This window comes from Eumetopias jubatus, unplaced genomic scaffold (genome assembly GCF_037043125.1).
Source record: "Eumetopias jubatus isolate StellerSeaLion01/CBP00866 unplaced genomic scaffold, mEumJub1_p1.0 scaffold_1, whole genome shotgun sequence".
Lineage (NCBI taxonomy): Eukaryota > Metazoa > Chordata > Mammalia > Carnivora > Otariidae > Eumetopias > Eumetopias jubatus.
The window spans coordinates 59,244,487-59,271,839 of NW_028274807.1; the positions used below are offsets into that span (position 1 = coordinate 59,244,487).

General features: G+C 38.3%; 1 protein-coding gene across 1 annotated transcript in view; it reads right to left on the bottom strand.

Annotated features, from left to right (window-relative positions):
* Window positions 1–27,353, bottom strand: part of CCDC191 (coiled-coil domain containing 191) — an 88,379-nt gene that overhangs the window by 45,172 nt on the left and 15,854 nt on the right. The window contains exons 5-9 of the mRNA XM_028110639.2: window positions 26,026–26,204; window positions 24,326–24,549; window positions 21,171–21,324; window positions 10,386–10,576; window positions 1,870–2,116 (exon numbers count right to left, since the gene is read on the bottom strand). Of these exons, the coding sequence (XP_027966440.1) occupies window positions 1,870–2,116; window positions 10,386–10,576; window positions 21,171–21,324; window positions 24,326–24,549; window positions 26,026–26,204 (995 nt within the window). The remainder of the gene's footprint in view (window positions 1–1,869; window positions 2,117–10,385; window positions 10,577–21,170; window positions 21,325–24,325; window positions 24,550–26,025; window positions 26,205–27,353) is intronic.

Genomic DNA, 27,353 nt, shown 5'->3' on the forward strand with positions numbered 1-27,353 from the left:
CCAATAGCATTATGTGGAGGGGTTTAGGATGAAGGTGAGGGGATAGAGGATCTTCTCCAAAGGACTTTTCAAATATGACAAGTGCAATTATGAAAGCAAAAACTGACAGTATTCACTTTATAAAAACTTAACTCTGTAGAGTACCAAAACACCAAAAATTACCCAAAAAGACAAATGAAAAAATGAAAAAAATTGCAAAATATATAGTAATAAAAACACCAATAGTCTTAAAAATATAAAGAGCTTCTATAAATAAGAAAAAGATATATAACCAAGTAGAAAAATGTATAAGGGCAGGAATAGACAAGTCACTAAATATCTATCTATATCCATTTTCACATACATATATATGTAAATGGCCATTATAAAAAATGTTTAACCTCACTAGTAATAAAAAAATGCAAATGCTGAAGCAATAAGATGAAGAAAATATTTTCCTATCAACTTAGCAACAATAAAAAAGGTGTTAACCAGGGAGGAAAACAGGCATTTCTTTGGCACAACCCTTCCAGAAAGGAATCAATTTGCATTCTATTTTTAGGTATTTATTCTAAGTAAAGCATTTAAGTAAAGTGTATGTGTGCAAAGATTTTGTTACAAGGATGATCACTGAAGCACTGTTTGCAATAGTGACAAACTGGAAACAACTTAAATGTTCACCAATACAGAAAAAGGTAAACAGATTCTATCTTAGGGTTCATGACTGAATATCTGAGAGCCATTACAAAATGATGGCACAGAATAGCAGTCCTTAATCACAGGGTATTCATCAGGTACACCTGTGAAACTTAAAAAAAAATAATACAGGTGCCCCACAACCAGAAATGCTGATTCTGCAGGTCTGATCTGTGGTTTACTGTCAGTTGGGAACTAATGTTGCAGATTTAGTGACATAGAAAGTTCTCATGTTATAATGTGAAATTGCAAATTTTTTTTAGAAAGACAGAATAGGGGGCAGCTGGGTGGCTCAGATGGTTGAGCGTCTGCCTTCAGCTCAGGTCATGATCCCGGGGTCCTGGGATCGAGTCCCGCATCAGGCTCCCTGCTCCTTGGGAGCCTGCTTCTCCCTCTGCTTCTCTCTCTCTCTCTCCATCTCTCATGAATAAATGAATAAAATCTTAAAAAAAAAAACAGAATAGTTATATTATTAAGAAAAAAAATGGCCTACTTTCTCTGCATTATGTATTATGAAAAAGTAGATATCCTCAATAACTTGACTGAAGAAAATTTAAAAGCTAAATAAAATATTACAGAGAAAAATTTGCATATGCCTGAATAGAGAAAAGACTATATGGCTATTCAACATGTTACTTGTGGTTATCTCCAGATGATGGAATTATAGGCTACTTTGCTTTTTCCTGTCATTTTCTCCTATCAAATTACCATAATTAACACATATGATTTTTCTTACTAGAAAAATAAAAACTTAAAAATTTCCCACATATATGTGTGTATGAATGTATATCTAAATGTATGTGTGTGATATATATATATATAATCAAGCTCATTTAGATAGGAAATGTCTGATGATCAAGTAAGAGGAGTTCAAGAGGTATAAACAATGCTTTATATAACTGTTCCTGAAGGAGTCTTTCACTTAGTTGTTTTAAATTCCCTCTCTATATTATGTCCCTACCAAGTCTCAAGTATACCGAAGATTATATGTGATATATAAAATGAAGATTCGGTTCAAGAAAATAAACACTGACTGAAAGGTAACCTTTGTGCACTGTATACAGCTTTCATCCTCTAGATAGTCCAGGCAAGGCAATCTGACAGCGGCTAATATAACCCAGGCTGTATACATGTGTGGAGCCCAAACGCCACTGTTCAATAAGCAGAAGCCCGAGCAAAGGAAAAACAATGTACCTCTCCATTTTTTATAGGCGGATGCACCACAGTTCCTGCCTCAAGTAGACTGATGCCTGATGACCCATTTGTGCTCAGTTTCCCTAGTGATGCCGCCTCCAGCAGCTCATTCATTTTCTTCCTAGTTTCCTCTTTTGTTAGAGCCAGCTCCCTCTTCAGGATCTCCACACGGTGCCAATGCTGCCATTCTGTAAAGCGGTGTCGGAGAACTTGTTTCCGGTTATACTCAGTGGCCAGTTGTTGTTTTCTAAGCAACAAAGTATTTCCCATTAAAAAGAAGCCATTTACAGCTTGTTTGTTGGTAATATAAATGAAACACAGGTCTAAAGGAGTCCCAGAAATGTTCCATCTTCGATCCAGCATATCCTTCTATTTAAGCTAAATGGAATCGCTTTATCAAATTCCCTGGTGCAAAAGGTCTGCTTGTAGAGGGAGCTGGCACCTTAAGAGATTACCTCAGAAGAAAGAGTTCTATCATGTCACAGAGGCATATTACATTTTTTAAATTACCACAAAATAGTTTCTGAGAGCTTTTGGAGAGGAAGGAGCAAAAGAAATAGGCATATAAATCGCTACTTTTAAAAGGATGAATGCGTGAGGGAGATTTCAGCCATGCTTGCAAATCTAAGGAAGACAGAGGTTTTGGAGAAAGGCAATGGAACAAGATATAACAAGTGCACTGTCAATAAGTATAAGACTTATAAAAAGTCAGTATGAAACCATGAGGGTGGATCTTATGAAAGAAGGACTTGATCAGGGACAGGATCTCTAAAGAAAAGGATTCATTTATCAAACCCTTAAACTGAATGAATGAAGCACTGCCTTGTGAGGAGACCTGAACACTGGAAACGTGTAAAAGACATGTCAAAGACAAGGCACTTGCTCTCATGGAACTCATTCACACCCTTCCAGTCCAGTAGAGGGTCTGGTTCATTCTCTTTGTAAGGAAGAGCTCCTTTTGATTCCTGGAAACTTCATGATGTTAGGGGACATCACTGAGTGGAGCTGGGAACCACCTGCTACATTCCCTTCCCAAAGGGGATCTCCATTAGGAGACATTTTTGTGGAGGTCTCTGAGTTCTATCTATAAGTGGATGATTACTGTCCCTGAAGAAGGTGTAGAGCTTGGGACTTATTATATTGCATCAGGGGTCAGTTTTGAGGTTTAAAATCTATTGTATAGACACCTACTTGATTTTATTTTGTAAAGGCGACTCAAATAAGTTCTCTATAATACTATTTGCAGACCCATTTCTGTTAAACATCCCTTAATGGTTAACTCTCCTCATGGACTCTTTGGGGTTATATATATAAAAAAAAAAATCATAAAGTTCTTAAGTCAATGAGTCAGGAGAACATTTCTAGAGTTCTTAAATGCTTAAGTGACTTAAATCTTTTTTGACTGGCACCTACAGTAAGAAAAATGTTACACTGTGACACAATATACAAGTTTAAGTGTGTGTGTATGAAACAAAAGTATATATAATTGAAACAGAAGTTTTAGCAAACAAGATCTATCCTTACTACCAGAGGTGCATTCTGGAATTTCTGTTCCATTCCATTTCTTTGAAAAATACAGCTCATCTGGAGCCTGATTTCAGGACCCATTAATGGGTTAAAACCCTTAGCTTGAAAAAGACTACTCTAAAGTCACAGAATTTAACCTATGTCAGAGGAGTTGGATGAAACAACCAATTAGTGGGAGTAGAGTCAACTGAAATGGTGAAATTCAGAATAAACACTAACAACAATTCTGCCAACAGTGTATTTCATTGTATTTAATTGCTTCCCTCTACTGTATTAATGATACTCAATTAATACTTGATTAACTGAAGTTTTTGTAATAAAAGTACAATATAAGTGGTAATATAAATATTTATACATGGAATTTAATTTGATGCAAATAAATTATCTAATATGGGACTGAATAACCTCAAAATACAAACTTTAGAGGAGATAAGGATAACAAATCAGGTAGCAACGCAGGTAAGAAAAAAGCTCCAAAAATATCAATGTTTAAATAGTGAAACAAATAAAAAGCCTACAGCACTTTTCTTAAGTAAGTGAAAATCATAAATTTCCACTGGACAGAAGATGTATACTGCTCTGTCTGATTAATGTGAAATTCAATCTACATCAATCTGCTTAGGAAGGGGGAGTGTGAAATTTACCTGATGTGTTAATTTCATGTTTTTAGAGCATAAACAGCCAAAAGCAGCACTAGGGTTTCGACTGTTATGGAAGAGATTATTTGGACGCTATAAAAAGGTAAAGAGAAAAATATTTCTGCAACTATAACAAAAAGACTAAACAGTAAGAAAAGAGGTAAAAGTTGCATGTTGACCATAGTGCCTAGGGCCCACTCTATAGTGGTTATGTAGGGGATTTCACAGTATTGGAGATAGCTACATTTGTGCATTGAGATGGAAGAGCAGAAATGCAGAAGCTAGGGATCCAGACACAGGCTGGTTTTACTCCTGCTCCTCTGCAGTTCACTTCGGCAAAGTGATAATATTCCAAATAAGCTTAGTTTCCATACTTTTTAAAAGATGACACTAAAAACATAAATATTTCTGAAAGTGAAAAATCACTCAAACTTCTTAAAACCTCAATCTGATACATAATTAGGTATGCTAACCAAAAGAAATGGTTTCAGACACAGTTCCCAGATAATCATACAATGAAGGGCAGAGTTCCCTTATGGAAAACACCCTGTCCCAAGATGCTTCCAAGCTGAAATCTGGGAATTTCTGACAAGAGTATATAAATTGATCATCACAGTTATGTAACTGCACGCACAGAAAGGCTGTCCCTAAAGACCAAATATAATGGAAAAACTCCATTCTCCTTCCTCTGCAGGGAAAAACCTGGTTCTTCCCCACTGTGTTTGTCTCCTGTGTGTCTCCTTTACCCTTTCAGAGAACACCTCACTTCTGGCACTATGGTTACCAAATGTGTGGAGGTTCTTCCCCACACCAACAAGCAACTAACTCTTGGACATGCAGCATGGTATCCAAGAATTCAACTCAGTTCTGATACTACCTACCCCAAAGACAGTGTCAGATCCCACAGGTTAAGGGCTCAGTCCCATAACACTCCCTCCGCGCCCAGCTTCAGATGCTAGTCACAAACCCAGGTTATCTATCACCTGTGCTTCTGATCAACTGGCTATAGATTAGAGGTTCCAACCACTCCATCCTTGGGTTTGATAATTTGCTAGAGTAGCTCACAGAACTCAGGGAAACATTTATGTTTACCAGTTTATTAAAGAACATGATGAAGGATACAGATGAAAAGCCAGATGAAGAGATGCATCAAGTGAGGTATGGGAGGATCCTGAGCACAAGAGCTTCTGTCCCCATGTACTTGGGGTGTCAATGTGGATGTGTTCACCTGCCCGGAAGTTCCTTGAACCCTGTACTTTTGGGATTTTATGGAGGCTTCATCATGTAGCTATGATTGATGTTAACTCCATTTCAGCCTTTTTCCTTTTTCAAGAGAATGGGGGGCAAGGCCAAAAATTCCAAGTTTCTGATCATGGCTTGGTCTTTCTGGTGACTAACCCTCATCCAAGAGCCACCCAGGAGCCAACCCAGAGCTATCTCATTAGAACAAAAAACACTCCTATCACTCAGGAAATTACAAGGGTTTCAGGAGTTCTGTGTCAGGAGCAGAGGTCAAAGATATTAGAACAAGAGATGTTCCTAGTACTCTTATCATTTAGGAAATTATATGGGTTTTAGGAGCTCTGTTCCAGAAACCAGGGGCAGAGACCAATATGCATTTTCTACTATCTCACACCTAAGAATATAAAATATAAAGGTTTAAATAGAAACTTAAATATGAACTGTGCTGTTTAGAATCAACACCTCAAATGACGCTTAGTGATAAGTACATGTTCTAGAACCTGTAAGTCAGAAGAATACTAACTAGACAGGGGACACTAGATAAGCGCCTGGAAGTTTCTAAGCCTCAGTTTCCTCCTAAAAATGGTATCACCCTAAAAAACAAAAAACAAAACCTACATTGCCTGTCCTACAGGATTTTTTTTTTTAAAGATCTAATTTAAAACACACACACACCCACACACACACCCCTGAATATATAGAACAAATTCTCATGGAAGATAACACTATCTTAGGACAAGACCACCAGATATCTAAAAAGTGTCTGAAGTTTTTAAAAGGAAATGAGAAATGATAAATAAATAACCACATACTCGTGATCTGACTAAGTGCCGAAATCTGACGCAGAACGCGAAAACAGTAGCAGGGCGGACAGCTGCATTTGGGATGAACAGGAACAGGGATGGATAAGCTAATGCATTCAATAACGCACCAGGCAGCCCCCAGGGAAAGAGTGGAAGCTAATAACAATTCTGTCTGAAAGTGTTTTAAAGCAAGCCAGGCAGTGCAAGTGTGGGCCCCCTGCCTGTCTGATAGACCTATGAGGAGCTTTACCAGCTTCGGATGCCATGCAGTTTCTGGCATCTCGCCTGGATACCCAGGTGAGCATGGAGGGAAGGGCACTGAACATGATTCACAGAGGGGCTCCATAAGTGATTGCCCAAAACAATGCTAAAACAAGGAGTGGGGATATGGGGATATCTGATAGTCTATTTTCAACTCAGCTTCCCCACCTCTAGGCTAGCATTTGGGCTCACCCCAGCCTGCTCTCCCACAAGCTGCCTATGTGCTGGTTTACCAGTTTTTCCCCCCAAATTAAAAAACGCCCTCTTCTACTTAGCCACATTTCTATATCTCTCAGAAGATGGGGCCCGTGAATTCCTATTTTTAAAAAGCTCCTCGGGGGATTATAATGCACGATAGCCAAGTCTATGTCATTCCTAAGTACTTTTCTTATGGTGCCTTCTGTTGTAATTATTTTTAGTATTTGGGTACCATTTTTTCACTTCACTTAGACTGAAAACTCCTAGAAGGTAAGTGTTTAACACTTTTTTCCAAGTCCCCCTCCCTGGACTTAGGAGAGAGCCTAGTACCCAGTAAACGTCAGTAAAGCTGGTTGGCTGAAAGAATAAATTCCATCAAACAGAATGAAAGAATAAGTGAACAAATGAATGTCATGGTTTGAGGGATGTCAAAGGACCAGTTTGTCCACTGGCTGGCCACAGGACCCTCAAATCCTCAAATCCCCATCACTGACATTTTGCGCACTGTTTCCAGACAACACCGGTGAAAATACAAGTTTCCTGAGAGGGATAACATCAACTGAGGATCACAGTAAAAAAGCACGAGGGGCTTGAGGGACAAAGGGAAAAGATAAAAGCATATTCCAGGAAAGGCCCAGAGCTCTGGCGCAAGAGAGGGCAGGACTGCAGGCAATGTGGAGGTTAATAAGGGAAGGACAGAGATGCTTCTCAGGGAAGAACTGAGAAATTGGGGGCTCAGGAAGGGCTGGGGGAGGATGCTGAAAACAAACCCCACTTCTTCCTAATTTTATCCAGGGCTGGCCATAAATTTGAGAGTGGAAGGGAGAGAGGAGCAATGGAAGAACTAAAGGCAGCTTTGAAAGTGAACATGCTAACAATCAAATTAAAAATACAGTTCAAATTCCAATACCATCACATCAAAGGGCCTAACTTGGTGTGTACACCAGGGTTTTGCTGTATTACCTAAGCAAGTGAATTCTCAGGGTCTGGGAATATTTGTTAATGTTGAGATTGTATTATGATATTGTATTGAAATTTTATAATACATTTCCATAACTACTTTTAAAAGAAAAGAGATAGATAAAAATAGGAGGGTGAGAGAGAAAGAAAGAAAGGAAGAAAAGAAAATAAAGAAAATTAAAGAAAAGAAAAGAAAGAAAGAAAGGAAGAAGGGAAGGAAGGAAGGAAGGAAGAAGGAAGCCAGGAAAGCTGGCCCTTGCACAGGGGACAGGCCAGTGAGGGGAAAACCCCAGGTGTCAAAAACAAAAGTGGATGCAGGAGCTGGAGAGTGAAGACACAGCTGACATCCGAGTAATGGGCACAGCAAATGACTTCCATGTCCAGGTAGACAGGCCACAGAACGACCTGTGTTTTGCCAATCTGGTGAGAGTTTAGTTTCTACAGTGAGTAACCCATTATATTCCTTGAGCTCATTATTAGAAAAAAATGCTTGAAGACACTATCAAGTTAAATTACAAGAGAGGAAGCAAATGAACTCATTCACTCACTTATACTCAACAAATGTATATTTGGTGTCCCCTGAGGTACTAGGAGAAACTCTGATGAACACAGAAAAGAGGCTCTCCAGACACTCTCAATCCCACTGACATTTCTTGGTTTCTGCTCACAGTATCTACCTCTGAGCTTTTCCCGCCACCTGTAATATCCCGACCTTCTTGGAACAAAATCACCCAACTTAATTTCTAGAACAAAGAAAAACATGTAGAGAGCCAGGGATCTGCAGGAAAGCAGCACAAAGGAGGTTTGTATTTAATAGCTCCTTTCTTCTCATATGCTTCTGGCATGACTTGTTATTTATTAATTGCTACTTTATTTTTCATCTGCAACCACCTAAAGTAAATTGCCATATAACTGAAAAATATGGCTGTCTTAGGGAACCACCACCTAGATGCAATTTAACATTTAACACAGAAGCAGGGTGGTATAGGAAAAAGTATCTGACTCAGAATCAAAAAGACCAGACTCTCGTCGTGGATTAGCTACTCTTACCTCACCTCGTTTACTCTCTCCAGACCTTACTTCTAACATCCGTAAAATGACAGGCAGGATTAGACGATCCTTGAGGTGACTTCCTACTCTAAGATTTTTTTGCTCTAAAGTTTTGTAGTAAAAAAATTATTATGTGTTTTCTAACTCTGGCACTTTAAAAAAAATGTAGTACCCATTCTGAACATTTAAAAATAGACACCTGAAAATAATTCACAGATATGAGACAAAAAGTTCTAAGATCTTTAAAAAAATTGGCACATCATGCTATTATGAAATCCCCATTTAGTGATTTTTATATTTAAACAGTTTAATTGGAATGAAATCTCAAGTTCTTCAGATTTTTCTTCTACAAGTTTCTTCTGGCATGTAAATTTCACAGGCCACTTTTAACTTTACCACTCAATTTCCACTCCCTTCATGCCCTCACTCATGTTGCTTCCCCTTTATAGCACCTCCAGTTTCCCTCCTTTATCCAGCAAATCCTGCTAGCCAATCCTTTTTCAGTAGGCTATCATCCCAATTCCTTGTATCAATTACTGGATCCTGAGAACTTAGAAACAAATTATGGGAAAGAGTTTTCTATGCTGCCTTTTCCCCCCCAACTGAAGATTCCCCCTGGCATACTGTAAAGAAAGGGAAATTGACTAGGTCATTCTTCTGCTTAAAATCTGTCAAGATTTCACCTTTATTTAACAAAGAATCCCTAAACTCCTTGTCTTGGCATTCAAGGCCTTTCACAGGTTGATGAACTTGAGAACCACATACTTGATGATCTTCCAACCAACCTGGATGGCTACACTACATGCCATTACCTCATCTCCTCGTCCCTACCTAGGAGCGTTCTACTTATGGTACGGAGTCCAGCTCATGACCCACCTTCCTGATAAAGCCCTTCCTGGCACGCTGTAGGAGCCTCCTCAATCCCTTCGACACTTCGTTCTGCTAAATTCTCAGCAACAGAGAGGATGCACACCTGTCCTATTTCTAGATCTTGTCTTCTCCACAGAACTGTGAGGCCAGGCATTAGGCTCCTGTGTATCCACCCCAGGGCCTGATGCTGTCACAGGGTTGCACAACTATAGGGGGAACCATTTCCCTCTACGTAACAATGATTTCAGACACCATTCATTCGACTTTCACCCTGAATGACTAACAGAGTAGCCGGTGAGAGAAGTGATTACACACAAGAACATAAACTGTCCCCGCCCCCAAATAAACAAATGGTTCCTTTTAAAGCCATGATTTTGGTTCAAGGTGCAAAGTTGAACTTGGAAATGAAAAGAAGAAAATGTATTTAATTTTGAGATGACAGGACAAAGCAAGTTTTATTTGAAGACAAATTCTATGTCATTCACAAGCCTAAGAGGGAGCTGATATAAAGGTATCAAAAATCTCTAAACAAGGTGTGGAATAAAAGATGGAGTGGGAGAAATCACCTTGGCAGGTCTGCCCTCCTAGATGAATGTTCTCTGTGTCCCTAATTAACATTCTGTGTGCAGACAGGGATTTCTATCAATGAGAATTACTGGCGTATAAACCCAACTCTGTCTTCTGAATTGTAAGATGGTCCAAGGTAGCAATTCTAGGACACCAGAAGAGAAAAAGCATAATACTTGCTTCCATCAAAAAGGAAAGCATGGACATTAGCATATTTTAATTAAAATTTTTTTTGCTTACATTTTTCAGTTAAAATTTTCTAGTTTGGGATGTGATACAGAAAAACAGGGATTACCACATTTTATAATGGATGACGTACTTTTTAGAGTTTATTTCAGAATTCTTCAGGAGGAAAAAAGTCCTAAACACACCAGGGTTTTCATGATACAAATAACAGTACCTGTTTTCTTCCCTAAGGTCACTCTGCATGGCTTGAGTCTCCCGCGCCAACTTCTGGGATCTTGTGTAGTCTCTCCAGGCCCGCAGGACCTTCAGTTGGAACTTCCAGTTGGACAGGGTCCCAGCTTTTCCCAGCTTAATCCTATGATCAAGGATCAGCTTGTGCCAGGCAGAGAAATACCGTTTTTGACACTGCAATGGAAACATGTGGAAAATCACCACGAATGAGCACTAGTTTCTCTAATATCTGATACTGAGAGCTGTCACCTCAGATTTCCCCCTCACACTTTTTCTAACAAAGCTAGGAACTGTTGTCTTGATGGAAGGGGAGCAAAATATAATTGCTTTCTGCTAATAATGACGACAAATATTCAAGTCATGCAGCTGAGGTACTCCCGGGCTCATGACTTAAACTTCAATACTTAGTTCTCATTGTAAGGCATCGGTCCGATGGGGAGCCCGAGTAACAAACAGTCACATCGAAGACCCGAGTTCAGGAACTCGTTTGAAAAGCTTGAAACACCTGCTTCCAGTAGGCTTGCCAGCTTGTCTTGGAGTTTAAATACTACCTGAGTAATTCATTCCTATTACTAATGCTGCTGATGTCCTGCACAAAGGAACATGGAAGATCCCATGAGGATAGAATGGGGGACTCTGGTCCCTGGAAACAAGACGGCTAAAACAACAGCTTCAGCTGCGCCACCACTGACCATGACAGAGCTTTGATGAGTGCCTAGAGAGACCAGATGCTCAGGATGCTTGGGATCTTCCACTACATGCATCTGACAAGTAAGATAGGTTCTACTGAGCCTAAGGATGTCCCTAGAGAAGAACTTTACTCATGGTCCTAGTAAATCTCTGAGATCTAGCCCTTGCCTACATCTCCTACCTTCATGGTAAACTTAATGTTCCCACTACATCACATAACTTTCGCTCTTGGCCTTACATCAACCACACTGTTTAACGCTTTCCTATGTTCATACTAATTTCTTGGTCCTCCTTTTCTGCCCTTTCTTTGACTGACTACTTCAGGACTCATTTCTCTCTGGAAGTTCTCCTGTTACCAACTGCTCTCCCCAAATATAAGTGTTCTTCCACTATGTTCCCAGAGCAACCTCTGCTTTCCATCAAAACACTCATTACACTGTATTATAACCACCTGTTTACTGGTTTCCACTAGACTGTGAACCTCCAGAAGGAAGGGACTGGGTCCCATGAATGGAAATGGCAAATCTGAGAGTTGTACCAAGTGTTGATAGCAATAAAATAGAAAGTAACCTCATAGAAAGTGACTCTGTGGGAGACAGAGGGGGTGCCTGATGACCAGCTTCAAGCACTTGCTAGCCCTACCAGGGTCAGCTGTTATTTACGGCTTCTATCTGTGTAACAACACTTATCTTTCACTATTTCAACATTTAGTAAGCAGCCACCACTGGGTTTAAATTGGGGAACTCTGAAGAAAATTAAGAGGGCAAATAAATTAAAAGACTAATAACCTAAGGGAGCATATGTTAGAGTTCTTAGAAATAGCCCATTTGGCCAGGAATGTTTTCTTACACAAGAATTCAGTTCTATTACCATTTAGACAAATTACAGAATCTTCTTTATTATTATTTTTTAGGAGAAACCACGGCAAACTTTAAAAAGCTCTCATTCCCTTTCCATTATGTCAAATGAGGGTGTACTGTCTAGACCTTCACCTTAGATCCCACGGAAGTGAGGGAAGAAGAAAAGAGAGGGAGGGAGGGAGGAAGGGACATTTGCTGAATACAGGATATGCCTGCAGTCATAAAAAGGCAAAGACACATAGCGGCCAGGATGAATTTTTGCCTTATTATTTGCCTGTCTAACCCACAAAATAAAGCATGAAAAAAATATATTGTTAACTTGTGTGCCATAGTCAAAAGAAAATATCCTCTGTCTACCAGATTCATTTAAGAGACTCCTCTTGATGTACAGCTATCTCTAATTTTAACTCCTGGAATATTTCTAATGATGAAATAGTATAAACATAATCCACCTGGACAATAATAACACTATTAATAACACTATTAATCCATGCTTCTTGGATTTCTACATTCCTTGTCTATTAAGTTCAAGGCATTACTGTAAGCACAATATTACATGCACTATTTTATTAATTTGTAGACCATCATTGCAAAATAGAGAGACTGCAGATATTATTATGATTTACCATACCAAGCTGAACTTCAAGTAGAGACGTTACTTGGGTAACAAGTCATTAACAAGGGTTAATGACTAAATTCACAGAGTGAAAAGTTAGTGGTACACCTAAGGCTAAAACTGAAACATTCTGGATCCTGATGACCTAATCTATTAGGCAAAAAGTCTCCTAAAAACGAAGGGCAAAATCTCTGCTGCTTTTATACCGAAAGAGAAAGAAGTCAGTACATAACTAACTATGGTACGAGAGCACCACTAGAACATAACTGAATTTAAGAAGGGAAAATTTGAGCTCCTAAATGCTATAGTCAACATATTTCTTTAAAATAGTTAAGTTTAGACTTCGAAAGCAAAATGATCAGTTTTAAAGGTCTATAATTCAGTTTCACTACATAGAAGTTAGTAATAGCAAAGCGACAGACTCATAGCAACTGCTTTCTTGAAATCAACTTACCGGTTTTTCCTGCCTATTCAAAAGAGCAATCTCATTAAAATTTAAATGAAAAAATACAAGTGTGAACCAAGAATAGCCACTTATTCTTGATTCAGAGCAAATGTTATTCAGGCAAACAGGAGTCCCATAAATGTGCTTGGAGGAAAATATTTGGGAAAGGAAAATATTCTCAGTCCTGTCTTCTCTGGAAGATGCTAGCACTCTGCTTTTATTTAGAAGGGATGAGAAGTGGCATACTTCCATAGTCATGATCTATTTATTCTTTCTATTACCTCTCCCCCCAGCTGAGTCCCTGCTGTTCCCAGGCCTGCTTCTCCTCTTCAGTACTACGCTCGGGAGTGACAACCCTGCTCTATCCTTTTGCTCTCAGAAACAAGAACTATTATTTAAAAGCACAATCGGGTTGGAAGAGGAATACACTTTAATTCATTCTATTTAATAAGTTCTATTTCAGAATTTAATGTTTTAACTAGCTGGATGACTAGGCTGACCTCCCTCCCTTTCTTACCTAGTTCCTTTATTTCTGCACCATGTTTTATTTCTGAAGGATTTTCAAATATAGTCATGGATTTTAACTTCCACATCCCTTTAACATAGTGGTGGTAGTGAAAATTAAGGCTTCCTACAGGTAAGTAAAATACTGAAAATCACGGTGGGAAGAACTATTCCTAAATACATTATCTCTATCTCTAATAATTTATAAAGTCAAATACTACAAAGTGAAATTTGAAAGTTTTTAAGGGAAATGCTCTTCTCGTCTCAAAATCTTCTATAAGACATCACTTGATAATGTTAAGGATTCCACTCAAGAGAAGAAATGACAGCTCGCCCTGCTAAATTTATTACCTGCACTGGAGTTGCCCTCGTTTTGTTGGCAAGAAAAGCTCTTCCCTGAAGTGTAATCACACTGCTGTCACGGAGAATGATTGACGTTAGGTGGAACAGCAATTTGCTATCTAATCTTCATTGTAATTCTAACCCTGTCACTAGAGATGCTTGTTCTGATTAATGAAGTGGGTAACTCATCAAAATTCCTCAGCTATTTCCCTTTTGTCAGAAAGCTCAGTGATAATTGCATCAAAATTCTCAGTCATGGAAAAATAAACAATGCATTGTAAAGAGGACAAAAATGTCAACAAGTTTACAATTTATTTCTGCTTAACAGAACTAACTGTGGTGCAACCAGTGGTCGAGGGGAGTTGGCCAAGGCTCGCCTCCATGTTAGCAAGAAAGCTACACGCCCCCTAGGACCCCAGGTGACTCTCGTTGCTGCTCCCTGGCCAAAACGAATAGGCACTCTATAGCTACCCAAGGAAGTAACTTTTTTCCTTTTGGGGACCACTCCAGCTAGGGAAAAGCCCCATGGAACCTTTGCAGTCCCTGGGGGTTGGGGAGAGGAGGATCCTATCAGGGCAAAATGAATGCCCCTGGGAAGCAGTATCCTGTGTCCCACCCTCCTCCTGATTTTCATACTTATGCCCCAAAGAAAAGAGAGGAAGTCATTGTGCCCCCTACCCCACAGCATAAACACTCCTATAACTAATTACATTAGGGAAAATAGATTCAGTTCCCTGCACACAGTGCTAAGACCTGGACAATGCCTGGTTCCATGGAAAAGCCCAGAGGCCTAAGCTTTGACAACCACTGCTGTGTGAAATGCTAACCCTGGTTACAGACAAAAAGCTACTTTTGTTATATCCTGGAAGATGCAATGCTCTTTTAACTTCTGTATTTAAGTTTTTTCTCCTTCCTTTTTTAAACTTAAAACAAAAACAAAAAACATTTCTTGTTACAGAAATTTAGCAAACATACCCAAAAGTAGAACAGAAGAATAAACCCCTCATTCAGCTTTAAAAATTACCAACATTTTGCTGATCTTATTTTCTCTCTCCTTCATCCATTTTTTTCTGGAATATTTACAAATAAATCCCATACATCAGACATTTTATCACTTCACTCATAAATGTGTGAGTATGTATGGCCAACATTAGGACATTTTGTAAATTCTTCTTAATTCTGCTAAGAAGTTTAATCAATAATATTGCTTTTATTAATCTAATTCTGTTTCACTTCAGAAACAATACAATTTCAGAAAGCAATTGCTTAGTCTTACCATATAGTAAATTCTTAACAAGCAAAACTCTGGGATCTTTTAAAGAAGAATGATCACAATACAGCCTATAACCTGACTATTCATTAGGACAGTCCTCCTTCCCCAACGTAGCTTAGACCAGTTTTCAGGGCCTCGTGTCTTTAGGGAGGGCAGACCCGCTGCTTCCCATGAACTCTCTCCTTTCCTCTTTCTTCCTCTTCTAGACTTCCTTCCCCCCTCCACCAATCCCCACTCCCTGCCCATTCTCCACCGCCCCCCCCCCCACCAGCCACACACACTAGAACTAAGCCAAGAGTAGAGCTCACCTCAGAATATATTAGACAAATGTTAGGTTCACCTCCAGCGTAGTCTGACAGTAAGACAATGATGTGATGTCATTTGTTTCTATGTTTCTATGTCATTTGGTTCTCAAGATCCTTAAAAATAGTCACCTGAAATGTCTAGTATTTAGGGGAAAAGATATTCTACGCTGTAAAATTTTATGGAATGGGCTCCATTTATGCCAAAGGCTCTTTTCTTATTTCTTTAAAAGCAGAATTTAATCAGTACTTTTTTCAAAAGACAAAAAATTACTCATACGTGAATTGGAACCTCTGGCTCAAAAACGGCTTCATGGCATTCTGAAAAGCAAAACACCAACACGATATTTTGGTAAGATGGCCCTCACTGTCCCTTCTGGGAGAATGGGAAATGTGAGCAACTCACAAGGTGAGGGTAAGGAAGAAAAGAACAGCAGAATAAACAACCTCCTTACTAATGCCGATAAAATTTTAATTGGAAATTTCCCAGAGTTAGCTGTATGAAGTAATATATAATAATGTTTCAAACCCCTCCTAAAATACACACCACACTTGCTCTTTGGCAATAAGCTTAGAGGGGAGAGTTACATGAATCCCAACATCCTTCACATGTGTGCCCGGCATTTCTTTCTCTGAAGTTTTATTTGCCAAGAGGTTTTTCCTTCATTTCCTTCCTCAAACAGAGAGGATGGTTGCTATGTTTCCACTCAGAAATGGCTTTACTTCAGTGGCATGTAGGCAGTCCCAACAGAACAAAGATCTTTGGGGATGAATCGTGCTATATAAATGAGGTACTTAACTACAGGGGAACTCCATGTTCCCCTGGTTTAGTTTGGGGTGGCCTTTTGGAAGCTGCTATGCCGTAAGAGCAACATTAACAATGATTCCTTTGGGTCACTATTATCTTACTCTCTAACAGAAAAACCCAACCAAACAAGCAAACCAAAACTTCCCGCACAGAATTAAGTTAGTATCAACTCATCTTTCATTGTTCTCTTCAACTTTCACAAGCAGCAAAGATCACAGACTTTCTTAAGAAAACATAAAATGTATTTCAGAACAGGGTGAGAGTTAAGAAGGCCATTTCCCAAATAGTATAAGAGTTTCACAGTTAATCCCTTGTTGTTTCTGCTAATTAGCAATGATATGAGGATTGCTGTATCTCCCCAAGAGATTTCACAGCAAGATCAAAGAGAAAATAGGATGGAAAATGGAAGCAGAAAGTTTCTATACAGAAAGAGATGTTTTTGATATAACAAAGAGACCAGGCAATGAAATATGTGGGGAAGATGCATGCACAGCACTGCACCTGAACCTCTGTTTGGATAAGAGGGCCAGCTCTGTTTCTCTCAGAAAGTCTCCTATTGAATAACTGGACCCACATGTGATGTTAAAAGAGACTGTTTGGGGGAACAAATACAATCCAGAGTCAAAGCACAGAGAATTACAAGAATTAAAGGAGCTTGAACTGGAACTCCTCCTAGAAACAGATTCTTTAAAGTCTTCCTACAGATACTCCATATAGCTTGCTGTTGGGCTTGTGCCAGTGAACCATTTTGAGGGTGCTGACAAGAGTTTCCTGTTATCTAGCCACTCACTGCAAGCCAGCTAGGCATTTTCCCCCTTTTTATCCTGTGGTAATATTTAGGCTGCTGAGTGTTCAAGTTTCATTACCCAAGGGCAGCTTTAGGCTCCTTTAGAACCAGGCTAGGAATGTGGACTGGGGCCAAGGTAATGAGCCCGGGGGTCTGCTACTCCGTGGCATTTACCAGAGGACTGTCCTGTCTCCAACCAAATCTACGTAAAAGCCTGAGGAGTCTGGTAGGGGGATTTTCCCCATGTCTCAGTTATACTCATATACATGGGGGAAATAAAAATTACAGGTTCACTGGCCATGTTGCAAATAAATAACATAATCACACTGAAATGGAAGGGGAAGAACAGAACCTAACCTATAACCTAAGTAATAATATTCTGGCTGAATGTGACTGAAAATGAAAATAATGTACAAATATTGTACCCTGGTTAGAGAATTTGTTTACATAGCAGTATGGGTTAGCAATTCTGAAACTACTTTTATAGTATAGCAGGATTAAATAAGTAAATATATTTTGGGTAATGAGTGCCAGATTTCTCACTGCCAGAGAAATGAATCATAAATAAGCAAAGGGGAAAGGGTGTGGTGCTGGATTAGGGTTGAAGGCATCATTATGAACTCATGATTATTTTAATAAACATACAGATAGTTATAGAAAGAAGTTATAAATAATGAAGAGCAAAGGATACCATGACCCCTGTGTTACTGCACTGGAATTTGAGGTATCAGTATGAACTCACAGATTTTAATATGTCTACAGATAGACAAACACAGAAATACATATAATGTGTATATATGTGTAGGTTAGTACACACACATTTCCCAGCTCTGTCTGCTGAGTAATGACACCCCAGTAGCAGTAGCAGCACCCAGTATTCATATTTGGGTTTCTAAATACTATTCTCCAATAAAGAAACCAGAGTTCCGTATAGAAGTGGTTGATTCCGGGGCTAGAACAGGGAAAATACAAGATGGGCCTGGAATGTCCTACAGTGCCAGAAAGAAAGGAAGTGCTCAAAAAAGGATGGAAGCATTTTGAAAGAACAAAGAAGTCAACCTGAAAGACTTCCCAATGGCCAAACTCAGAACAATTTGAGTAACAGAGTAAACAATAATAATCACCCACAAAATAAAATAATACCCATGAGCCCATGCTGATAAAAGGACATAATTGAATAAATGAATAAATAAATGGGGAGAAAGGACAGGTTTTCTTTCTAGAAGAATTTCAATTAATAAATGGAGAAGAAATGAAATACATTTCATTTGTATCATAATGATGATACAAAATCATCATTAGACAAATACATTTAATGTTATAGGCAAGACCTACCAATGGATGTTAAAATTAATAAGTGAAAGTTTAAGGAGAAACAGGATATTTGCATAATTTTACTATATCTCCTCTAAAACATTCCAAAGGAGATATAGTAACTTTACAGTACGGGGGCACCTGGGTGGCTCAGTCAGTTAAGCATCCAACTCTTGGTTTAGGCTCAGGTCATGATTTCAGGGTTGTGAGATCGAGCCCTGCATCAGGCTCTGCACTGGGCATGGAGCCTGCTTGAGATTCTCTGTCTCCCTCTCCCCCTCCGCCCCCTTACTCTCGCTCATGCTTGATCTCTCTCAAAAAAATAAGAAAATAGGGCGCCTGGGTGGCTCTGACGGTTAAGCGTCTGCCTTGGCTCTGGTCATGATCCCAGGGTCCTGGAATCGAGTAGTACATTGGGCTCCTTACTCAGTGGGGAACCGGCTTCTCTATCGGCTTGCTGCTCTCTCTCTCTCTCTCTGAGAAATAAATAAAATCTTAAAAAAATAATAAATACAATAAAAAATAAAAGCAACTTTACAGAAACCCAGCATACTAACATTGTGTACCCCCAGCATGATCCTGAGAAGGGCACAGCATCACTTCTTGTAGTAAAGTTGCCAAAAATGCATAATCTCAATCTAAGCAGGAGAAAATATCAGAAAACCCAATGTTTTCAGAATGCTAAGAGACATTCTACAAAATACCTGATCAGTACCCTTAAAAAATTGTCAAGGCCATAAAAGATAAGGAAAGACTGAGGAGCTGTCATAAAGCTGGAAGAGGCAAAGGAGACATGACAGCTATATGAGACAGAATTATGGACTGAGTCCTAGATATATACTCCCAGGCATTCTTTTTTTTTAAATTTTTTTAATTTTATTATTCCTAGGCATTCTCTAATGTAGAATCATGGGCTAAGTACTGGAATAAAAAAAGGACATTAGTGGAAAAACTGGTGACATTCTAATAAGGTGTATAGTTTAGTTAATGGTATTTGATGGTATTGTACCAAGGTTAATTTCCTAGTTTTGATAATTATGCTACATTTACATAAGATGTTAACATTGGGGAAAGCTGCATGAAGGGAATTCAGGTATTCTGTGTCCTGTTTCGGCAATTTTTCTGTATGTCTAAAATTATTTCAAAATAAGAACTTAACAATATAGTATAGGTTTAGATCAAGCAGAATCTGTGAGGAGTGGAGATAATTTATTCATAATCTCACATTTTTAAGTTACACTGGTTGTTCTTTTTAAAACTGAGTAATCGGTTTTAGGTGGACCACTAATTTTGTAAAACTCTTCACAAGTGTCTAAAATCCATAGCTAGCCACTTCCACCTAAAACATGTATTATTTCTTCCTGTACAGTGAATTTAAAATTTAAGTTTCTAGAAAACACATGTCTTATTCATCTCTCATTGGATGGGTGACATAACATGGCACGTTTTCCTCACTCCTTCTCTAGATGGCCCCCTGAGTATTCATCTCCTTTCCCATTTTCCTTCAGAAATCTGAACTGTTATTCTAGGACACACGAATTCTATCTGTCTTGTGAAGGATACAACATCTGAGTCCTTGCCAATCTTTCTCAAAATGTTAATGTCAACTCTTAACATTTCCTCCTGCTAACTCTTCCCTCACTATTCCTAAAGCCAAAACTCTGACCAAAGCTTTTGTTGTTTTATATCTCAATAATTATGACTTCTTGCCCATCAGTCCAAAATACCTCTATCAAACATGTCTCTGTTTTTTTAAGATTTGAGAGGGAGAGCACGAGGGAGAGGGAGAAGCAGACTCCTCGCTGAGCAGGGAGCCTGACACGGGGCTCAATCCCAGGACCCTGAGATCATGACCTAAGCCAAAGGCAGACGCTTAAGCAACTGAGCCACCTAGGCACCCCATGTCTCTTTTTATGTTGTTTAGATTACATTACTTTCTTGCTCATACCCCAGTTATCAATATTATATTCAAATTCCTGATACTGATTTCCAGGGCTTCTGTAAATCTATCCTATATTTATCAAGCTCCCTCAATATCATCTTGACATTGTCTTTTCTCTTGTTAAATCTGTGCATTCCTGCATTCACTTCACTAACTTTCACTGAATTTCAGCGAAGCCTAAGGCTCTGGGTGGGTGTTACAAGAAATATAAAATATCATACTTATCTTTTCTCATCCAACCTTCTCACTTTAAATATCTTCCAACTAATCCCTTTTACCTGAAATGTTATAAGTTTCAAATGCATACTGCTGTCAATCCCACTTCACTGAAAGAAACTTCTGCTTAAATGGCCTGAAAAGGATGCTCATTTGTCAATAAAAATAGACTAGTTTTTTTGTTGTTGTTTGGTTTTGTTTTTTACAAAAAGTAAAAGAGAAGGAGAAAAGAGTAAAATAAAATGCAGACCATGAAAAGGAGAAGTGTATCATTGCTTTAAGATCTTAGCTCCCAGAAGGCAAGTAACTTTTCTGAGTAATTCTTCTGAATAATCCAGAAGACTGTGGTAGCCAAGCTTTCAAAAACCTACCAGAGATCTACATTAGTAGTTACATGCTATTCTGAAAAGAGAAATTTAGGAAGCCACCCTAAATTCACACCAATTTCCCAAGATCACACAAAGTATCTGTAAGAATAGCCCCTGGACAGCGGACTGGAGCACGACCCCATGCCCTAGCCCAGGTGGGCAGCATAGAACCAACGGTGTGGGCATTTTGGTATTTGTGATGAGGCTCAGTTGGGTTTAGTGTGACACTGGCCCATCTCTGATGGAGCCCTCTGTCATTTACACCACAGAATGCTGATAAAAGAGAAGTTATAATTCCCACCTGATGATTTTCCTTGAAAGTTTGGATTAATAACTCTCTCAGTTTCTTTTTTCTTTCTTTTGCCATTTTTTCTTCACCCAGAAGAATATAATCACTCTGAACCATGCCTTTTTCTGTATTTTTGGGAGAATTTTCTTCCTGCTTTTTTCTCTCTCTGTTAACAATTTTAAAAAATACATGTATGAACAACATAATTAATGATGGGTAATTACAACCTACTATAGAGGAATGAACACTGAATTTTCCATGAGAAGACAGATTTTTATTTATTTATTTTTTATTTTTTTAAAAGATTTTATTTATTTATTTGACAGAGAGAGACAGAGCATGAGAGGGAACACAAGCAGGGAGAGTGGGAGAGGGAGAAGCAGGCTTCCCGCGGAGCAGAGAGTCCGATGTAGGGCTTGATCCCAGGACCCTGGGATCATGACCTGAGCCAAAGGCAGACGCTTAACGACTGAGCCACCCAGGCGCCCCCAGAAGACAGATTTTTAGATTTGGTTCTAAAACTACATTGTAGGGTGTTTTTTTTTTAAACCTTAGTTTACTCCTTTATAAAATATAGATTAAATGAGACTGTTACACTCTGAAAAGTAGAAAGCCCTATAAATATTTTGGTAAAGTATTTTTATTGAGTTTATCATCAAGGGATACTTTGATCAAAATTTGAGAGTTAACAATATGTAGACATAAGCTCTCTCTTTTCTTCTAAGGGAGAGACAAAAAAAAAAAAGGACCCTCAGGTAAGAGAGGGATGAGATTTTTACCCCAAGGCTTTTACAAGGCTTCTAGGGAGAAAAATAATAAAAGAATCAGGTATTCTTATATAACGAGTGAAATTTATATTAATTCTAAAATAGTTGAAAAGAGAAAAAATAGAACTTAATAACAATAAGGAAAAAACTTTCAGGCAAGTGACAGGAATCGCTCTGTAAATTTGTTGCTCATCTCTCTGGTCATCTGCTGTCTCGCCCACATATCCTTTCTCATCCAGGTCATCCCTCTTCCACATACCCATTCAAGCAAGTTCACAGTCACTGCCTTCTTACTGGAGTGTACTAAAGTATATGTATGTGTATGTGTGGAAGGTATATATACTACCAGTGACACAGTAGAAATAGTCAGGAATCAGGATTCATGGGCTCTGGCCACAAACCAGCTGTGAAAACTCACACAAGTCACCTTATCTTTCTGAATTTGACTTTATAGTTGTGGAAACTCAAGTTGAGAGGGATGCCAGGATACTCTATAGACATTCTCATTAATTCTCATATACATACGGAGGACACACAGTGTTATATCTTATTATTGGTGATGTTAACCATCACTTGGCTAAGGGGACCTCTCCAGTATGAAGTTGCCATTTTTGCCTTAATTAATTAATAATTAATAAATCTCTTAGAGGAGATATTTTGAAACTATGCAATAAAGCAGATTTAGGATAGCTTACAAATAAATTAAAAACTCTATCAATAATAAAATTTTACTGACTCTATCCAAATGCCATAACAGTGTTATGTTAGACAGTTATAGGCCGACCACAGTGGCCATTTAAAGAAATACAGTTCTAATACCATGGATCTGACTTTCAAATAACATTAAAATATGTATCTGTTATAAAAGGGATAGCCACTTATTGTGAAAAATTGGATATAAAAGCCATCCATATTTCCTCCCAGAAAAAAACACTGACAACATGTCAGTGCTGCCTCATTGTATAACCATTTTCATTAATTTCTCCAGTATTTATTAATGCCCATTATAAATAATATTATATTATCTTTGTGCACAAATCTTTGGATTTCTGATCATTTTCTTAGGGGTGTTTTCCTAACACTGGAATTTCCAGGTCAAGTGGTAATACCATTTTTATAGCTCCTGTTTATTGCCAAATTGCCTTCTGGAACATTTAAATCAGTTCATCTGCTAGCAGTATAGCATGTTACCTGAATCACTGTAACCATGGATAAGATTTTAATGAGTGGTCAGTGAGCATCTGTTGAGTGCCCACTATGAACAGAGCGTCCTGCTCCCATCAAATGTTAACTTGTTTTCACAATTTATTTTAGGTCAGCCTAGATTTTTCAGGGTTTAAAAGCAATCTAAAAGTAAGGTTGACCTTAGCAAGAACTCACTAAAAACCGGTGATTGCTTTCTAAAAGGAATGGTGTCTGGAGGAGGCCTGAGGCTGGCACTTGAAAGAGCAAAGCACTCGTCCACTGCTGAGCTGTTTTAAATTGGGTAGAATAAGAGCAATCAGGAACACAGGGGGAAAAGCTGTGTAGGCTGATGGGGGCAGGAGGGATTATCGAATAGGTCTTACAGGCCTCCGAGTATGAGTATTCAGTCACTTCGGGCACGTTACTCCAAGGCTTTTTGCAGTTCATGCATCAGTGCTGTTTCTCAGAATGAATACATTAGTTATTTCACTTAGAAGCTCATTTTCTGCATGAGGATATAAAACAGTACTACATCCTGTGAGGACTATTTTGATTTTCCTGTTAGGTCAAATATTCCTGTTTTTATCAGTGGTTGGAAGGCAATGATGACTCTGTATGATTATCAGAAGATAAGACACTCACACCCTTCACATAGGCTGAGGCACAATTAGCAAACAATTTTAACAATGTTCAGGTAACCAAAGAAATGCAAACTAACCAACATAATACCTATTAAAAGTGCAGAAGTATTGCAAATGATATTTCTTCCCAATGCTAAAAAGTGTGGTAACCTCGTCCACTGCCAGCAATGGTGTAAGTACAACCCATTTAGAAAGCAATTTGCCAATGTTTCAAGAGTCATCAAAGGCCTATACCATTTAACTCTAATTACATGCCTAAGAATGTAGAAAGCTCTATGCTTAAGGGAGCTCACTGCATTATTATATGGTGAAAAACCTGAAATAGTTGAAATGCTTATCAGATGGGGGGGAAGCTCATTACATAAATTACGGTCTAGGAACTCAATGGAGTAATAATATACAGACCTCAGGACTCTGGGCAATGTGTTAACTAAAACAAGCAAAATAAATGTACTTTATGGTTGCAATTAAGTATGTAAAGGGATCAAGACCCAGAGGAAACAGAAAAACTTAAACTTCCAAAATGACTGCTTAGACAAAAAAAACTTCACACCGCTCACCACGGCTGGCTTACATTTTCCATGCTTCTTCCACAGTTCGTCTCCTCTCAATTATCTCCCTCCGCAGCTTTACCATCTCCCTTTGAATCTCCTCCTCCTCTTTCTTGGCCTCCAGAGCCTTCTTTTTCTTCTCTTCCTGCACCAAATACTGAGCCTCTAAGAAGACCGATTTTTTCAGGGCCTTTTCCATTCTCTGGCGCTCCAGTTCTTTCTCATGTCTCATGCGATTTTCTTTTACCTTAAAGAGAACACAGTGAGGGTGGAATGCAGCCTTTCAAGTAGAAAAGGATACACAAAAGCTTAGAATACATTTTCAAGTTCACAATATGCCCAGTTTGAAACATTCTGGCCCAGAAGCTCACTGTTCACTGGAAGAATAGGAAGAATTCATTTGTTTACTTGGGTAAGAGCCAATACAAAAGTCTAGATGAAGTCAGGTCAGAGGACTCCCAGCACTCTGGGAATGATCTGCACCATGGAAGGTTGAAAATTTACTGGGTCAGATGCCGAGTTCTGGATTCTTACTTAGTAATGATATCCCACCCCTAAAATTTTCCAAGGTGTATACTACAGCTGTTTATTTAGGCCCTCTGTGCACGCCATTTAAGAAAGAATATGGATATAGTGGGGAGGCTACATCGTGAAAGATACAACAGTGATTTACTGCCTGAGGAACACAACACTATTCACTTTGATCATTATTTAAATGTATCAATGATTCTGGCTCATATTTAGAAATCAAAACCACGATATTCTGAATAAGCACAATCAATTTTTCAAACCCATTAATTCTCTAGAGGCTCTTCTAGCTATGAATTAAGGAGTGCTCCTCTACCTCCCTCTTCACTGACCTTGTCTTATTCTTTACTTATAAGACTTCTAGATATTGGCAATCTCTTATTGAACCTTCTCTCCTCCCTTTTATCAAACCCAAACTAGGATCATACTTCTACCCCTTTTTCTAACATCCTTAGTGCTGATTAGGCACACCTTAATGCTTTAAAGGAATCAGAAATTCAGGGTTATAAAAAGGGTTATAGGGTTAAAAAAATTTCTATTCAGGGTTATAAAAAATGTCTATACAATGTATAGACATTCATTCTAGTTCAGTCTTAGTTCTGGACATGTGGAAAAGACTTGGTCATTCTGATTTCCTGAAGCTCCCCTACAAAGAATTGAGACGCATCTTTTTCCTATAACCCACTATTTATTCCCTTTGAAGAAAGGAAAGTTCCCAATGCCTTTCTAATTCAAAACAGCTGAACTAGATTTAATTCAGATCTGTCCTCCCTTTTAAATTATAATCACAAAATGAGTGAATTTTTCAGTTGTCTGGAAAAGAATTATCATTATAACATTCACTAGAATATTCATGATATTAATATTTTGATGTCACAGTTCAAAAATCAAATTCAAGCAAAACCAATCTACATATTTATAATAGTACCATATACAAACTAATATAGTTCACCACTCCATTGTTCAAAATCAATTATTCCTTTTTTTGGTTTTTTTAAATAAACTGTTTCCTGTCCTCAGTTTATGAGCATTATTTTTCTTCTGAAGTTCTTATATTTTATTTTTATTCTTTCTAACCAAACCACAGATGGCACTCTTTTTCATAATAAAGCCTAAGTCTTTATTTAAGCTTATTAAATGTGCTACACAAAGATTGCTTCCTGTTACCCATTTTAATTTTGTTTTTCCCTCCCACCTGCTTATGTCTCATCTCCATGGTAAGACGAGGATCCTTCTGCTGCTGCTTGTCTTGGTTTCCATTCATTCCAAGATCTTCCAACATTCCAGAATCCACCACTTTTTTATGGAGCAGATGGTCTATAAATTTTTGAACGGTGGTACTTTCCTCTTCTTCCTCCAAATAGCCACACAACTCTGGGGGAGACAGAGCAACAACAAAAAAAGGGAAAATTAAAAAAAAATTTAGTACAATTTCCATATTTATATAAATAATCTTGGTACAATAAAAATACTAAGCTGTGAGTGTTCAATAAATAGTAACTGATAATGCCAATTGGATGAGTATAGCCCTCAGCAATTAACTACCTTCAACTGAGAGGAAAGAAAATTCCACTCATGAGGAATTATCATCACCCAAGTCACGAAAGACTCCTTCACTGCCAAATGTAAAAGATACTACTTCAGTCTAAACATCCTTGAAGACTCCATTGTTTTTTTTAAATGGCTTTATTGAGGTATAACTGACATACAATACACTGTAAATATTTAAAGTCTACCATAAGTTTTGACATACACATCTACCAGTAAAACCATCACTATAATCAAGATAAAGAACATGTCTGTCAGCTCCAAAAGGGTCCTCAAGCTGATTTGCAATCTCTTCCTCCCACTCCTCCCCATGTTCCTGGTCTTATCCCAGGCAACCACAGACCTGCTTTCTCTCAGGATAAATTAATTTACATTTTCTAGAATTTCTTATCAATTAAATCATACACTATGTACTCTTTTTTTGGTCAGGCTTCTTTTACTCAGCGTAATTATTTCTGAGATTCATCATGTTGTTATATCAACAGTTTATCACTTTTTATTGCTGATTAGTATTCCACTGTATGGGTATACCATAATTTGTTCATTCATTCATGGATAGACATTTGGGCTGTTTCCAGATTTTGGCTATGACAAATAAAGTTGTTATAAACATTTGTGTACAAGTTTTTGTATGAACATATGCTTTCTTTTCTCTTGGAAAAATGCCTAGGAGTGGAATGGCTTGATCTTAGAAGTATCTGTTTAACTTTTTAAAAAACTGTCAAACAGTTTTCCAAAGTGGTCACAAAATTTTATATTCTCACCAGCAGTATTGGAGTGTTCTGGTTCCTCTACATCCTCACCAATACTTAGTATGGTCAGTCTTTGGATATAAGCCATTTTGATAGGTATGTAGTGGTTACTCAAGGTAGTTTTAATTTGCATTTTCTCAATGACTAATGATAGGAACATCTTCCTTGTTGATGTTCTGTTTAGTTCCATATATCATTGAAAATGGGGCATAAGGTCTCCAAA